The sequence below is a fragment of the Salmo salar genome, chromosome 01 (genome assembly GCF_965601325.2).
Source record: "Salmo salar chromosome 01, fSalSal1, whole genome shotgun sequence".
NCBI classification, from domain to species: Eukaryota; Metazoa; Chordata; class Actinopteri; order Salmoniformes; family Salmonidae; genus Salmo; species Salmo salar.
In genome coordinates, this window is record NC_138291.1 from 58671237 (window position 1) to 58687691 (window position 16455).

Here is a 16455-nt window from a genome sequence, read left to right on the forward strand (position 1 = left end):
TGAGTGAAAAAGGAAAATGGAGCCCATGTGTGCCCAGAAGTTGTGACAGTTTTCAATTTTGTGCAGATATGGGATATACAGTAAATGTTTTAATAAATTACAAATATAGTCTATTTATTTATTGTCCTATCATGATGGAACGGTCCCCAACCCTATACCTAGACACCCACCTGAGTGACCCACAGGCTAAGGAGAAGTCCTCATCTGTTTTTATAGGCCTACTGCAAGTAGCCTATCCGCAGCCAAGGTAGAAAGATGAACGCGGTCAGAGACCCACTAAGTAGCACCGCCCCTCAAGATCTGCGCTTGCCTGGCAGGGTTGGTCCAACAAAGCCAAAGCCCCGGGTGGGTGAGCATAATATACAAGGAATTTGCTAATGAGAACGTTTATGACCTTGTTCCTAGCCAGTGGGAATTCTGGTGGAGACCACCAACCAGGTAGTGGCAGTGCTGGCAACACTAGCTGCAGTAACCCATGGAGAGGGGGTCACACTCGGACAATTAGATAGGGGGCAAATGATTGTGACCCTGGCAGTCTCAGAGATGCTTGGGAAAATGGTCACAACGGGGTACCAGCGTGTGTGTGTGTATTTCAGGGGAAAGGGGTTTATCTGAGCTCCATCAGCTAGGACTTGACATTGGTTAAGCAAATCTCCCCATTGCTCAATTTTGCATGCCTTCTCAGACAGCTACAACTGTGTATGCAATTGCACATCAAGCATTCTCTTGCGTTGGGATCGGGGATGGAACAAATTCTGAACACCTGAGCTTGTGGTTGTTTGTGGGGGAAGGCTGGGGAGAGTGTGTGTATGTATCCCACATCTGTTGCTAAGGGGTATTTGATGTGAGGGACAGCATAGGATAAATCACAATAATTGTTTCCCAAAATAATAATTGCTTACCCCAAAAATTGTTATAGGTAACAATCCTTCGTATGAAGTGCCTACATTAGTACACATATTATTCATTAATTGTGGAAATAATTTAAGATATGCAATATATATAAGTGTGTATATTATGATAAATAGAATTGAAACTTGGGGATCTCATTATGGTAAGTGGTGAAATAAGTATAGCCATTTATAATTGTAATGGCTTAGCAGATAATAAGAAAAGATTATCAGTATTTACCTGGCTAAAAGAGAAGGAATATAATAATACAGCTATTGTTTACAGGAAACTCATTCAACCCTTTTAGATGAAGTTGTGTGGACAAAGACCGCGGGTGGCGAAATATACTTCTTCCATGGCAAAGAAACTCAAAATGGGTGATGATATTAATTAACAATTTTGATCCAAATGTGCAAATTGTCCAAACAGATCTGCAAAGTAGATGGATTATTTTAAATATGTTATTGGACCATAAACAGATTTGGCTCATTAATCTAAAGGGTCCAAATAATGATGATCCACGCTTCTTTGAAAATATATAAAATAATTGATCAAGCAATACAAGACTCTATTACTATGGTGGGAGATTATAATACGGTTTTAAATACCTTCATGGATCGTAAAGGAAATCACTAGGGGATATATGGAGGCGTAAATATCCTGAACTAGCCAAATCAAACTTTTATTTGTCACAGGCTCCGACTAAAACGAGTGGAGACCTTACCGCGAAATGCTTACTTACAAGCCCTTAACCAACAGTGCAGTTCAAGAAGAGTTAAGAAAATATTGACCAAATAAACTAAAGTAAAAAATAATAAAAAGTAACACAATAGCGAGGCTATATACAGGGGGTACCGGTACCGAGTCAGTGTGCAGGGGTACAGGTTAGTTGAGGTTATTTGTACATGTAGGTGGGGGTGAAGTGACTATGCATAGATAATAAACAGAGAGTAGCAGCAGTGTACAAAACAAATGGAGGGGGGTGTCAATGTAAATAGTCTGGTGGCCATTTTGATTAATTGTTCAGCAGTCTTATGGCTTGGGGGTAGAAGCTGTTAAGTAGACTTGGTGCTCCAGTACCGGGCAAGCGGTAGCAGAGAAAACAGTATGACTTGGGTGACTGTTTGTCTTTGACAATTTTTTGGGCCTTCTTCTGACACTGCCTTTGTGTGTGTGTGTGTGTGTGTGTGTGTGTGTGTGTGTGTGTGTGTGTGTGTGTGTGTGTGTGTGTACACACACAGTGGATATAAAAGTCTACACACCCCTGTTAAAATGCCAGGTTATTGTGATGTAAAAGAATGAGACAAAGATAAATCATGTCAGAACTTTTTATACTGTTAATGTGACCTATAATGTGAACAATTCAATTGAAAAACAAACTGAAATCTTCGAGGGGGGGGAAAAATGAAAAATAAAAGCCTTACAATAACCTGGTTGCATAAGTGTGCACACCCTCTTATAACTGGGGATGTGGCTGTGTTCAGAATTAACCAATTACATTCAAACTCATGTTAAATAGAAGTCATTACACACCTGCCATCATTTAAAGTGACTCTGATTAATCACAAATAAGGTTCAGCTGTTCTAGTAGGATTTTCCTGACATTTTCTTAGTTGCATCTCAGAGCAAAAGCCATGGTCCGCAGAGAGCTTCCAAAGCATCAGAGGGATCTCATTGTTGAAAGATATCAGTCAGGAGAAGGGTACAACAGAATTTCCAAAGCATTACATATACCATGGAACACAGTGAAGACAGTCATCATCAAGTGGAGAAAATATGGCACCACAGAGACATTAGCAAGAACTGGACGTCCCTCCAAAATATATGAAAAGACGAGAAAACTGGTCAGGGAGGCTTCCAAGAGGCCTACAGCAACATTAAAGGAACGGCAGGAATTTCTGGCAAGTACTGGCTGTGTGCTACATGTGACAACAATCTCCCGTATTCTTCATATGAATGGGCTATGGGGTAGGGTGGCAAGACGGAAGCCTTTTCTTACAATGACAAACATCCAAGCCCGGCTGAAGTTTGCAAAAACAAACATCAAGTCCCCCAAAAGCACGTGGGAAAATGCGTTATGGTCTGATGAAACCAAGGTTGAACTTTTTGGCCATAATTCCAAAAGGTATGTTTGGCGCAAAAACAACACTGCACATCAGCCAAAGAACACCATATCCACAGTGAAGCATGGTGGTGGCAGCATCATGCTTTGGGTCTGTTTTTCTTCAGCTGGAACCGGGGCCTTAGTCAGGGTGGAGGGAATTATGAACAGTTCCAAATACCAGGCAATTTTGGCACAAAACCTTCAGGCCTCCGTTAGAAAGCTGAAGATAAAGAGGAAGTTCACCTTTCAGCACGACAACGACCCAAAGCACACATCCAAATCCACGAAAGCATGGCTTCACCAGAAGAAGATTAACGTTTTGGAATGGCCCAGCCAGAGCCCAGACCTGAATCCAATTGAACATCTCTGGGGTGATCTGAAGAGGTCTGTGCACAGGAGATGTCCTCGCAATCTGACATCGTCGATGCACTTATTGATGAAGCCGATGACTGAGGTGGTATACTCCTCAATGCTATTGAATGAATCCCGGAACATATTCCAGTCTGTGCTAGCAAAACAGTCCTTTAGCATCCGTGTCATCTGACCACTTCTGTATTGAGCGAGTCACTGGTACTTCCTGCTTTAGTTTTTGCTAGTAAGCAGGAATCGAGACAGAATTATGGTCATATTTGCCAAATGGAGGGCGGGGGAGAGCTTTGCATGCATCTGTGTGTGGAGTAAATGTGGTCTAGAGATTTTTTTTCCCTCTGGTTGCGGATGTGACATGCTGGTAAAAATTTGGTAAAACTAGGAGCACGCTTCTGGATGAGCGTTTTCTTGTTTGCTTATGGCCTTATAGAGTTGGTTGAGTGCGGTCTTACAGCTACGAATAATATAGATGAGAACTCTCTTGGTAGATAGTGTGGTCTACAGCTTATCATAAGGTACTCTACCTCAGGCGAGCAATACCTTGAGACTTCTTTAATATTAAACATCGTGCACCAGCTGTTATTGAAAAAGAAATGCACACCCCCACCCCTCGTCTTACCAGACGTAGCTTCTTCTCTGTTCTGCCGGTGTATGGAAAATCCAGCCAGCTCTATATTATATTAGTGAGATATACATGGCGGAGGCTCAATCAAGCCTGTCTTCTTGACTACTTTCGAATGTCATTCTCGCTGGCACCAAAAGTTTAAAAAGTGTTGATAGAGGACAGAATGCGGTCAGACACTTATTTAGACCTCATGGCCTGGTTTTTGCTCTGACATGAACTGTCAACTATGGGACATTATATAGACAGTTGTGTGCCTTTCCAAATCATGTCCAATCAACTGAATTTACTACAGGTGGACTCCAATCAAGTTGTAGAAACATCTCAAGGATGATCAATGGAAACAGGATGCACCTGAGCTCAATTTCGAGTCTCATAGCAAAGGGTCTGATTACTTATGTAAATAAGGTATTTCTGTTTTTTGTTTTAATAAATTTGCAAAAAATGTCTAAAAACCAAGCCATGAGGTCGGAAGGAATTGTCCGTAGAGATCTGAGACAGGATTGTGTATGGGGACAGATCTGTTGAAGGGTACCAAAACATTTCTGTAGCATTGAAGGTCCCCAAGAACACAGTGACCTCCATTCTTAAATGGAAGAAGTTTAGAATCACCAAGAATTCCTACAGCTGGCCGCCCGGCCAAACTGAGCAATCGGGGGAGAAGGGCCTTGGTCAAGGAGGTGACCAAGAACCCGATGGTCACTCTGACAGAATTCCAGAGTTCCTCTGTGGAGATGGGAGAACCTTCCAGAAGGACAACCATCTGCAGCATTCCACCAATCAGGCCTTTATGGTAGATTGCCCAGATGCAAGCCACTCCTCAATAAAAGGTTGATGACAGCCTGCTTGGAGTTTACCAAAAGGCACCTAAAGGACACTCAGACCATGTTTTTCAGCGGCAGGGAGTGGGAGACAAGTTAGGATCGAGAGAAAGATGAACAGAGCATAGTACAGAGAGATCCTTGATGAAAAACTGCTCCAGAGCACTCGGAACCTCAGACTGGGGGCGAAGGTTCACCTTCCAACAGGACAACAATCCTAAGCACACAGCCAAGACAACGCTGGAGTGGCTTCGGGACAAGTCTCTGAATGTCCTTGAGTGGCCCAGCCAGAGCTCGGACTTGAACCTGATCGAACATCTCCGGAGAGACCTGAAAATAGCTGTGCAGCGATGCTCCCCATCCAACCTGACAGAGCTTGAAAGGATCTGCAGAGAAGAATGGGAGAAACTCACAAATACTGGTGTGCCAAGCTTGTAGCATCATACCCAAGACGACTCAAGGCTGTAATTGCTGCTAAAGGTGCTTCAACAAAGTACTAAGTAAAGGGTCTGAATACTTATGTAGATGTGATATTTCAGGTTTTTTTCTTTTTTTTCCCATTTTAGAATAAGGCTGTAACGTAACAAAATGTGGAAAAAGTCAAGGTGTCTGAATACTCTCCCGATGCACTGTATATATTTAAAATAACATATTTATAAAAAAGTATATAAGGGGGATTGGAAATTATACAGACAATTACATTGATAGAAGTACTGTATATGCAATATTAATGCTGTTGCACCCATACATTTTTTTTAATAAATAAAGGATTTCCCTTCCCTGGAACTAAGGGGCCTAGCCCTAACCATGAAAGACAGCCCCAGACAATTATTCCTCCTTTACCAAACTTTACAGTTGCCGCTATGCATTTTGGCAGGTAGCGTTCTCCCGGCATCCTCCAGATTCGTCCGTCTGACTGCCAGATGGTGAAGCGTGATTCACCACTCCGGAGAACACATTTCCACTGCTCCAGAGTCCAATGGCAGCAAGCTTTACACCACTCCAGCCAATTCTTGGCCATGGAAAGCCTTTTCATCAAGCTCCCAATAATCAGTTTTTGTGCTGACGTTACTTCCAGAGGCAGTTTGGAACTCGTTAGTGAGTGTTGCAACCAAGGACAGATGAATTTTACGATCTTCAGCACTCGGCGGTCCCGTTTTGTGGGCTTTTGTGGCCTACCACTTTGCAGCTGAGCCGTTGTTGCTCCAATAACACCGGGGCAGCTCTAGCAGGACAGAAATTTGACTAACTGACTTGTTGGAAAGGTGGCATCCTATGATAGGGACACTTTGAAAGTCACTGAGCCCTTCGGTAAGGCCATTCCACTGCCAATGTTTGTCTATGGAGATTGCATGGCTGTGTGCTCGATTTTATACACCTGTCAGCAATGGGTGTGACTGAAATTGCTGTATCTACTAATTTGAAGGGGAGTCCACATACTTTTATACATATACACACATATATATAATATATATAATATATATATATATACTGCTCAAAAAAATAAAGGGAACACTTAAACAACACAATGTAACTCCAAGTCAATCACACTTCTGTGAAATCAAACTGTCCACTTAGGAAGCAACACTGATTAACAATAAATGTCACATGCTGTTGTGCAAATGGAATAGACAACAGGTGGAAATTATAGGCAATTAGCAAGACACCCCCAATAAAGGAGTGGTTCTGCAGGTGGGGACCACAGACCACTTCTCAGTTCCTATGCTTCCTGGCTGATGTTTTGGTCACTTTTGAATGCTGGCGGTGCTTTTACTCTAGTGGTAGCATGAGACGGAGTCTACATCCCACACAAGTAGCTCAGGTAGTGCAGCTCATCCAGGATGGCACATCAATGCGAGCTGTGGCAAGAAGGTTTGCTGTGTCTGTCAGCGTAGTGTCCAGAGCATGGAGGCGCTACCAGGAGACAGGCCAGTACATCAGGAGACGTGGAGGAGGCCAACAACCCAGCAGCAGGACCGCTACCTCCACCTTTGTGCAAGGAGGAGCAGGAGAAGCACTGCCAGAGCCCTGCAAAATGACCTCCAGCAGGCCACAAATGTGCATGTGTCTGCTCAAATGGTCAGAAACAGACTCCATGAGGGTGGTATGAGGGCCCGACGTCCACAGGTGGGGGTTGTGCTTACAGCCCAACACCGTGCAGGACGTTTGGCATTTGCCAGAGAACACCAAGATTGGCAAATTCGCCACTGGCGCCCTGTGCTCTTCACAGATGAAAGCAAGTTCACACTGAGCACGTGACAGAGTCTGGAGACGCCGTGGAGAACGTTCTGCTGCTTGCAACATCGTCCAGCATGACCGGTTTGGCTGTGGGTCAATGGCATTTCTTTGGGGGGCCGCACAGCCCTCCTTGTGCTCGCCAGAAGGAGGCTGACTGCTATTAGGTACGGAGATGAGATCCTCAGACCCCTTGTGAGACCATATGCTGGTGCGGTTGGCCCTGGGTTCCTCCTAATGCAAGACAATGCTAGACCTCATGTGGCTGGAGTGTGTCAGCAGTTCCTGCAAGAGGAAGGCATTGATGCTATGGACTGGCCCGCCCGTTCCCCAGACCTGAATCCAATTGAGCACATCTGGGACATCATGTCTCGCTCCATCCACCAACGCCACGTTGCACCACAGACTGTCCAGGAGTTGGCGGATGCTATAGTCCAGGTCTGGGAGGAGATCCCTCAGGAGACCATCCGCCACCTTATCAGGAGCATGCCCAGGCGTTGTAGGGAGGTCATACAGGCACGTGGAGGCCACACACACTACTGAGCCTCATTTTGACTTGTTTTAAGGACATTACATCAAAGTTGGATCAGCCTGTAGTGTGGTTTTCCACTTTAATTTTGTGTGACTCCAAATCCAGACCTCCATGGGTTGATAAATTGGATTTCCATTGATTATTTTTGTGTGATTTTGTTGTCAGCACATTCAACTATGTAAAGAAAAAAGTATTTAAGAAGATTATTTCTTTCATTCAGATCTAGGATGTGTTGTTTAAGTGTTCCCTTTATTTTTTTGAGCAGTATATATTGTAACTCCTGAAATTTGTCTGGAAGAGCAGCTGCTGCCTTAGCTCTTTAGCCACACACGCCAGTGATGTGTTTGGTGTTTAAAAAGGGAAATGTATGAGAGAAAATACATGTTCAGTTAGCCTATTGGGTATTAGTTAGTTTATATGATTGTGCAAGAATAGAAACCTGGTTTTGTTGAGAATAAAAAGGCTGGCTTTTATGAACGATTCCAAAAGTTACACAGATCCTAACACAGAGGTGTTATATCCCTCCCTGTGATTGAATATAATTTGTTATGGTCTCTTCATACACTGGTAAGATTTAACCATATGTCAATGATTCCAACATCGCTGTTCTTTGGCACTGTTTTGTGTGAACATGAAATTGTCATGACAAGGATGGACCTGTTGCACAGAATGACATTCCAGCAAGCACATAACATGCTGAGAACCATATGTTTCTTAGAGCTTGGTGAGAGTGGTTGTTCTATGGTTATTTTGCATACAACCTTCCCGCAACGTTCTGGGAACGGTGCAGGATAGTTGCTTGGTTTTGGAAAATTCTCAGCACGTTTAAGGAACTTGACAAAATAACGTTACTTTCTTGGTATTTCATTACTCTAACAGAACGTTTCCTAAAAGTTCAAACATGGTTACATTTCATACAATTTTGGTAATGTTCGAGGGAGGTTCTCCGACTGGTTTAACATTGGGAATGTTCTCAAATAGTTCAGAGAACATTAAGAAACAACGTTCTTCTGTGGGAATTTCAGTAATTCAGTGTAATGTTTCCTTATGGTTCTATTTAAATTAAAGTTCTCAAATTGTACAGAGAATGTTAAGAAAACTTTCCATAAAAACCACAAGCAAACTTTAGTAACATTCAGAGAACGTTCTAAGAACATTATTTAAAAACATACATTCGGTTTTCAGCATCAAGAACACTCTACTCTATCTGTGATCTTAATAAGTTCTTGTTTCCTTTGGAATTTCATCTGTTTGAATAGACGAAAATGAACAGCTTTGTATGAGTTTAGAAAAACAGCTCCATCCTGGTGGTGCATTGGACTAATTCCATGGCTAGAGATCAAAATATCATAGGTTTGACTCTCACTGACGCTCTGCCACAAAAGTAAATAAGTGTTTGCATGTTTAATGCTTAAGCAAATTCATTTCCATGTTTCCTATCTGTGCTTGGAGTTCAAAACAGTTAACCAAAACTAAGCTAGCAGTGTTCTCAGAAAGTTATTTAATTTCCGTTCTCAGAACATTAATAAAACTTTCAAGGAATCATAGTAAAACATTATCAGAACCTCCCTGCAACCTAAAAAGTAACTTTCCCAGAACAGACAAAATTTTCACTTCCGTTCTCAGAACGTTTAAAAAAAACTTTACATTTTACTGGTCAGGACACTTATTGCTTCGTTGTTTTTGGGAAACCAAAAACGTACGTTCCCACAACTTCCAAGGAACCATTTCACTTCCTCTGACTCACTCTTTTCCTGCAGCAGCAGAGGAGGTTTGTTTCTTCAGTGAGAAGCAGTTTTATACTGCACTGTATATGAACAAAGATATTGCAAGCTTCATAAGGGTTGTAGATCCCCCCCCCCCCCCAAAAAAAGATTTAGAAATTAATCTAATATCTCCACTCAGTATCATATAATTAGGCAAATTCTTAGTGCCATTAAATTGGAAAGGTATTTGAGAAGTAACAAAACATTTGACAAACAACAGCGGTAGAGACAGTAGTTGTGGTGGAAATTCTTATAAAAAAATGTAATTAGGACTCTATTCGATCCGCATCGCGGAAATTCAGCATTACAGCGTGATTTGAAATTTAAAAGCAATGTTTCTGCTTCAGCGGAGACTGCATTCACGGTAAACACTCCATATTTTGGCTCAATTGGAAATTACTTGTACTTTTCTATCGCAGAATCTGTAACGCTTTATAGATTGAATAGAGCCCTTCGTTATTTCGCTGTTACATTGTGTTCACTGTACATAAAAATTTAGTCTCCATGTTATGCACCTGTCTGAACATTAGAAAATAACAAGATAAAAACATCACAATCCTCTCATCTCCTGTCCTTACCCTCCAGTGACCACAGAACAGTTCTTTGAAACCTTGGGCCAAGCAGCGGTGGCGTAATCGGCTTTCAGCCCCTACCCACCTTGTGATGAACTTCGTCTGGAATCTTTAAATGAGGACTGGTTCATTAATAAATGTCTCGGAGTTCAAATGTGCACAATTAACAATGCTGAAGATAAAAGATCAAGGTCTGCTTGCTAACAATCCAACTCCACCTCCCCTCTACATAACACATCAGAATGATCCTCAGCAAGGTAATAGGGGCTAATAGTTCACAGAGAAGTGGGTCAGGGAAGATCTGTTCAGTGTAGATGAAATGATAAGGACTACTTCTAGGTTGTTGAGACAGAAATGTATTAATCAGAATATCCCTCTTTAATCTTGGTAACATCTTGTGCACTTCAAAAGGCTACAGGCCCTATTGGTGGGATGAGTCACAGGTGATTTCATTATTAACCTTTGTGTGTTGCCATGTTTTGCTGAGAGACCCCACAAGATCCCCCAGACATCTCACTGGAAATGGGCCAATCGACTGTTTCATTTCCTCCTATTAATTGAGTCATTCTGTCTATCTCTCCCCCCTTGTCTCTCTCTCTCTCAGACAAACAAGGCAGTGTCTAAGGGGGACTTCCACTTGGCCAGCTCCAGCTCCAGACGTGCCCTCTTCCTGGCTGTGCTGTCAATCACCATCGGGACAGGCATATATGTGGGCCTGGCTGTAGCGCTCATCGCATACCTCTCCAAGAACCACCACTTGTAGCCTTGCCCTGGCCCCAGCCCCTGCACTACAGGATTGACTGCGCTGGGGGAGTGGTTCACTTGGGGGCAATTTAACAATGGAGTTTGCAGGCCAAAATTATGGGACTATCAGGATGGACAGAACCTGGCCATATGGTTGACTCAATTCATGGGTTGTAACATAAGAGGGTTATGATATGGAAAATAGTCTTGTAACGGTCAAGTCATTCTCTCATTTTGACAAAGAAAAACTGGGAACTCTCTTAAGTCGTTCCATACTCAACTGAATATTTTGTTCTTCAGATGTCTAAAAATGGTGTGTGAGTTTTACCAGGGCAAGACACATCCTTTGAGAGGTCAGACCAACATGCACTAAATATTACCTGTATCAAGGGCATACTGTTCGTTTACAGGGCATGCTCTCTGCTCGGTTAAAAGTGAGTTGTGGAGTGGGCTGCTTTATGTCCAGCTACATTTACCACACTATCAGTCACATTTGGCAGCTCCTGTCGAGTATAAAGAGGGTGGATAAAAGTGCTTTTAAAGCTGTCACTCATCCATACATTCAACCTGTATACATGTATTCTACATCACATTGAATTGATCTGTGGAAGTCGCATAGTATAGACACTGCAGCTCACTTATAAAGTAAGGTGATGGTCTATATACATTAAAGTGCAACTGCACTCTAATACAGTATCTTGGTGGTCCTATTATCTCAAGGGAGAACTGATGTGTCCTCATGGCACAATATTTTTTAACACATACCACACACCTGAAATGTGGAGCTTTGTTGTAACCCTACGACAACATGCTTTTGTGTTTCGTCAGGGAGATCAAGTGCACAGGCTTGCAGCTCTCCGACAGAACCTGCTTACACAGAGATACCTCCATGTTGATGGGCACAAATCACTAAGGAAGAGAAAGCAGACGAGTCTTTGGAGGCAGAAGCCATGCTGTAAATACTTCGATACATGCCTAACTGCAATATTTTTTTTGCAATACTATTTATTTTCCTGTTGTATACTGCTACTATGTATGGGCGGCACGTAGCCTAGCGGTTAAGAGCGTTGGGGCGGTAACCAAAAAGGTCGCTGGTTCGAATCCCCGAGACGACTAGGTGGAAAATCTGTGTGTGCCCTTGAGCAAGGCACTTCACCCTAATTGCTCCAGGATTGCCATCAATAATGGCTGATCTCTGGCTGTGACCCCACTCTCCGAGGGTGTCTCAGGGGGAGTGAGTTATGCAAAAAAACGACTTTCCAATTCACACATATATGAATAATACACACTTGTACATGTGTGAAATAGGACAAATGTAATTATTATTATGTAAAAACTCAATTTTTTGGGAAACTCATTGGACTCAGTGTTTGACATAAAAGTGCTTGCAAATTAAATGTAGTATTTCCATTTAAAAAATGGCTTTCACAGTCTGACTTAGGTTAGTTCAGCTGCAACTTTCTTAAAATTATAGTTTTTTTTTTCTTCATGCACACAGTATTACCACATAAAGTAATATGGTCTTGCAGGTTAGGCTATTTTGTTGCGTATACTCTACAGTATAAAATACGTTTTTTTAAATACTATGTGCAATGTAAAGGCTTCTAACAAACAAATATTACTTGAAAACACCAGAAGATTATTGAGTGTTAATTGAGGTCAATATAGACCTACATTTATGGACCCTGCTCAAGCATCAGGTTTCCCCACTCACTCCCCTAACTCCCTATCCTCTCCTCCACTGCGCACACACTATTGCAACTCTATTACACCCAGCCTTGCCCCAGGAATGACTAATCACCTGCACGCACTGTGCATATTTCATGGCAGCAGAAACGTCTCACTGCCTGTCAGAAATATTAGCTTGCCAGGCGCCCAGATGATTTATACATTTTACATGACATTGCGGGCGCCTTAATTGCTCCAACCCCTCTTCTGTCCCTCCTATATGATATGAGAGTGTGGGATTGGGTGATTGGAGGATTGGTGAGTGGGACCCTGTGGACACCATCAGAGGGAGGCCGGGTTTCTCTCTAATTCATGAAACCGTAATTCAGCTCAGAGCGGATGTTCCGCTGGCGGTAATTAACGCGTCTCGCTGTGCTTGCCAAGACTTCAATGTCGGGGGAGGGGGGGAGGGGAGGGGGGGGCTATAGTTGTATCATTTCTATATGTGACATGAGAGAGACTCAGTGATAAAGGCCTATTGTACTCAAAACAAATTGTATTCGACACATGCTTCCTAAACAACAGATTGTAGACTAACAGTGAAATGCTTACTTACATGGCCTGTCCCAACAACGCAGAGAGAAAGACCGTAGAGAAGTAAAATACGTAACCATAAGAATAATACCAATGGGCTATCAGACTCTGGTTGAGTCACAGGGGCTGGAAACCCAGCAGAGGCAATAACAACAGCCATTATGTAAATGCAAGGGGGATTGATGGTAAAGAAGACACCCAAACGTTTATGGCTATAGACTGGAATGGTTAAGATGCCCTTTTTCAGAAGGCACGGGGGAAATTGGATTGCAACAATAACCATGGAAATCAATAGCCTATTCCAATATTGGTATTGTCTAGACCTCCAACATGTGTTACAATACGATAAAGAAGCAGATGAGACACTTGCATTTGGCCATCAAAGTATTGGACTCAACCATACACTGACCTTTAACATGTATTGACAGCACTGGAACAATGAATTAGAGCTCTCATTGTTAAACAGAGGGCCCCTTATCACCAGAAACCTCTAACAAGCAACTCCCAGGCAAAGAGCTGCCAATAGGGATAAAGCCTGCTGCTAACATCTGTGTGCTAAGAGCAGGCCAGTGAGCCCACAGCCCTATCTAATAAGGGGTGAAATGGTGGAGGGTTGGAGAGCGGGGTACTGAGGGAGTGGGGGAAGATGGGTAATTAGCTTAATGCACAGTGGCTTCAACAATGTTTTTGGTTAACTAGCAGGACGTCTGATTTGAAAAGCAGGGATGATGATAGTGCAGTCTATTCATATCTGCGTTGTCGTATCCTCTAAAACATGTGAAGGGCATTGATTATGGTTGTGTACTGTAAGACTGTACTTTGAGGCAGAGTTGGCAGGGTAAGATCTAAAAGGAGATCTGTTTTAATTCAAATGTCGATTAGCACAACACCCCCATTTGACACTTAACTCTCAATGTCAGTCATTGAGTCAAATACAGTGTGTTCGGCAACCAGGGATTTGATAGGTTAGACAAAAGCTGTACTGTAGCACTAGCTACAATACATATCATTGCTGGTCTCAACCAGCAACAAAAAGTGAATGAAATGAGAAGGTGCTACCATTCATCACATGGTGTGGTTCTTGTGGCGAGGAGGAATCTAGTCGATGAATCACAGCAGCTGTTTTCCTGTCAAAGCCCATTAATTGTAAATGAACAGTGATTGAGTTTTCTTCCATAGAAACACTTGGCCTGGCTGGGCTCTGTTGAGGAGGAGACACAGAGGGACAGACAGGTTTACATTAGCTTTTGCAGCAGTTTGACATTTGTGACTCGTTTTAGGAAACTAGGTGTATGTCGCGCGTCACTACTTCACAGGAAAGCCATTTGAACATAAACTTTTAAAAGAAATCTAAATTCATTTTTGGGCAGAAATGCCTTCTGGAACATGTGAACTTTCACGTGCCTTAATAACAAACTTGTATGCCATCTGTAAATACGAATAGTTGGTTTAGCCACCGAAAAAGACAGGAACCTTTCCGCTAGCCATGATTGGCTGAGATAAAGGCTGAACATGCAGAGAGATGAGTTTGTAGCACGCTTCTGTCTATAACATGAGCTGGTCAGTATGTGTATGTAATTTCCTTTCTAATGCTGCTTTTTTGAAAGATATCACATAGTAGAACTACAAAAGTGTTGCTCTCCACTTTCTGGAAGACCCAGTTTTGAAATCAGTGGAATGCTTGGTGGAATTAAGAGTATGATAGCTAAGGAGATGGAGAAAATTATGGCGTTTAATTGCAAATATGCAGAGGGAGTCGAAAAGAGAACACAGAAGGCTGTTGTAAAAAAAAACACTTGTCTCCGGATTACATCTTCAAACTAAGGGCAACCATGGCATCCGTGACAGAGAGGGAGAAGCGTCCATCCATGTATACGGGTAAGATAGTCTAGCTAGCTACATTTTCAGATATTATACGTTCCTAATTTTGTCAGAAAGTCGTTTTCATTTAAAGTTAAAACATACTGTTAGCTAGCTAGCTAATGTTAGCTTGCTGGCTTGCTAGCTAACGTTATATTACGTGTATGATCTGTGTAGTAATATTATTTGTTTCTCAGAGCCATTTACATTGCTAGTTGTAGCCTAATGTTAGCTAGGTAGCTAACATTGAACCTGGTTGGTTAGCTACCTGCAGATTCATGCAGGGTAGTAATGTTATGAGTTGGGATTATGGTTCATTGTTTTGCTAGCTAGCTACATGTCTAAACAAAAGACTCCACTATGCAAGTAACCATTTCACTACACCGTCTGTATCCTGTGCATGTGACAAATAAAGTTTATCAAATGAAATCATAGTATGTGTTTACTAGAGACCATAATGTGAACAACATGACCTGCACCAAAGTCAAATTAGGATATAATGTTAGGCCAATGAGACAGTGTCCAAGTGAAAAAATTATCCGGTAGAATGCCCTGCTTTTATTTCGTCACACTCACAACTGTAAGCAATTTTCTGTAATTTGCTCGACATTAACTTGTAAATACTGATTTTGTTGTGAGTTAATTTTCCTGTAATAATGAAAACAAATGAGCTAAAGTGAAGACGTTGTCAGCTATATGATCATTATTTGAACTGGCTAGCCAGCTAACTTAACATTTAGCTAGTTAGTTAACAAGCTAGAAACGAACCAAAACATTGTTTAGAAAGTTGCTTTTAGTAGCCTGGTTTGCTAGATTGACATATACTAATGACATTTTTTAACAGGTGGCTTTATTGGTGTTAAAATACACTAGTTATGATATTTTGAAACACCAGGCTGCTGCTGGCTGCTGCAGCCTGTAGTTTTTGTGTTTATACTTTTTCATAATGACAAGTTTGATGTCGGATGACAATAGAATGTTCATGATGTCACTGCAACAACTGTCCATAAATGTAGTATAAACCAACCTTTAGTCTTGAAATCTTTGGTTGGTTAGTACAGTACATGGCCTCACATGTGAATCCTTAAAAAGATGGGTGGGGCTAAGGCTTAAGAGGGTGTGAACGATGCTGAAGGGGTGTAGACAAAGAAGCGCTCTCCAGTAGGTGTACCAAAACATCCAAGGGCCATTTTCTCAAAAGTGAGGTTACACGTTTATCAACTTTCAAACCAGAATTACTTTCCCATTGTTCCTCAACTGTAGTGTATGATATACAATTTTCTAGCTCTGAGTCTTTACTTTTATCCAATGTAAAAAAATATAATTTCAAATTTTGCTACATAAGATCGAGCGGGTCGGTCACATTTAAACCTGTTTATGTTCAAGAAGGAATAAGGCAAGGAAAGGATGAGCAAGGGGATTATTTTTTAAATTAATTATACATTATTATATTTTGTAATGGAAAATGTATGGAAACGAGAACCAATGCTGTGGGTAACTGGAAATGTATAGTGTTTATCCTTATACACTGCCCTTAATAATGTACATTACATTACGGTAGGTCTGAGATCTTTTCCATTGATGTAACACTGTGGTTTGGGCTGCCGTTAATTAAGAAGAAACGGCAACCTAGATCTGTAGTGTGTGTGCATCCTCTCCCTTGAGATAAAGGGTTAA

At 41.9% G+C, this 16455-nt stretch overlaps 1 protein-coding gene across 4 annotated transcripts in view; it reads left to right on the forward strand.

Annotated features, from left to right (window-relative positions):
• LOC106605956 (synapse differentiation-inducing gene protein 1) overlaps window positions 1–15207 on the forward strand; it is a 42666-nt gene extending 27459 nt beyond the window's left edge. For all 4 annotated transcript variants that reach the window (XM_045720246.2, XM_014201980.3, XM_045720238.2 and 1 more), the window contains one exon: window positions 10517–15207. In XM_045720246.2, the coding sequence (XP_045576202.2) occupies window positions 10517–10675 (159 nt within the window). In that variant the 3' untranslated portion in view covers window positions 10676–15207. The remainder of the gene's footprint in view (window positions 1–10516) is intronic.
• Window positions 15208–16455: the final 1248 nt, after the last annotated feature.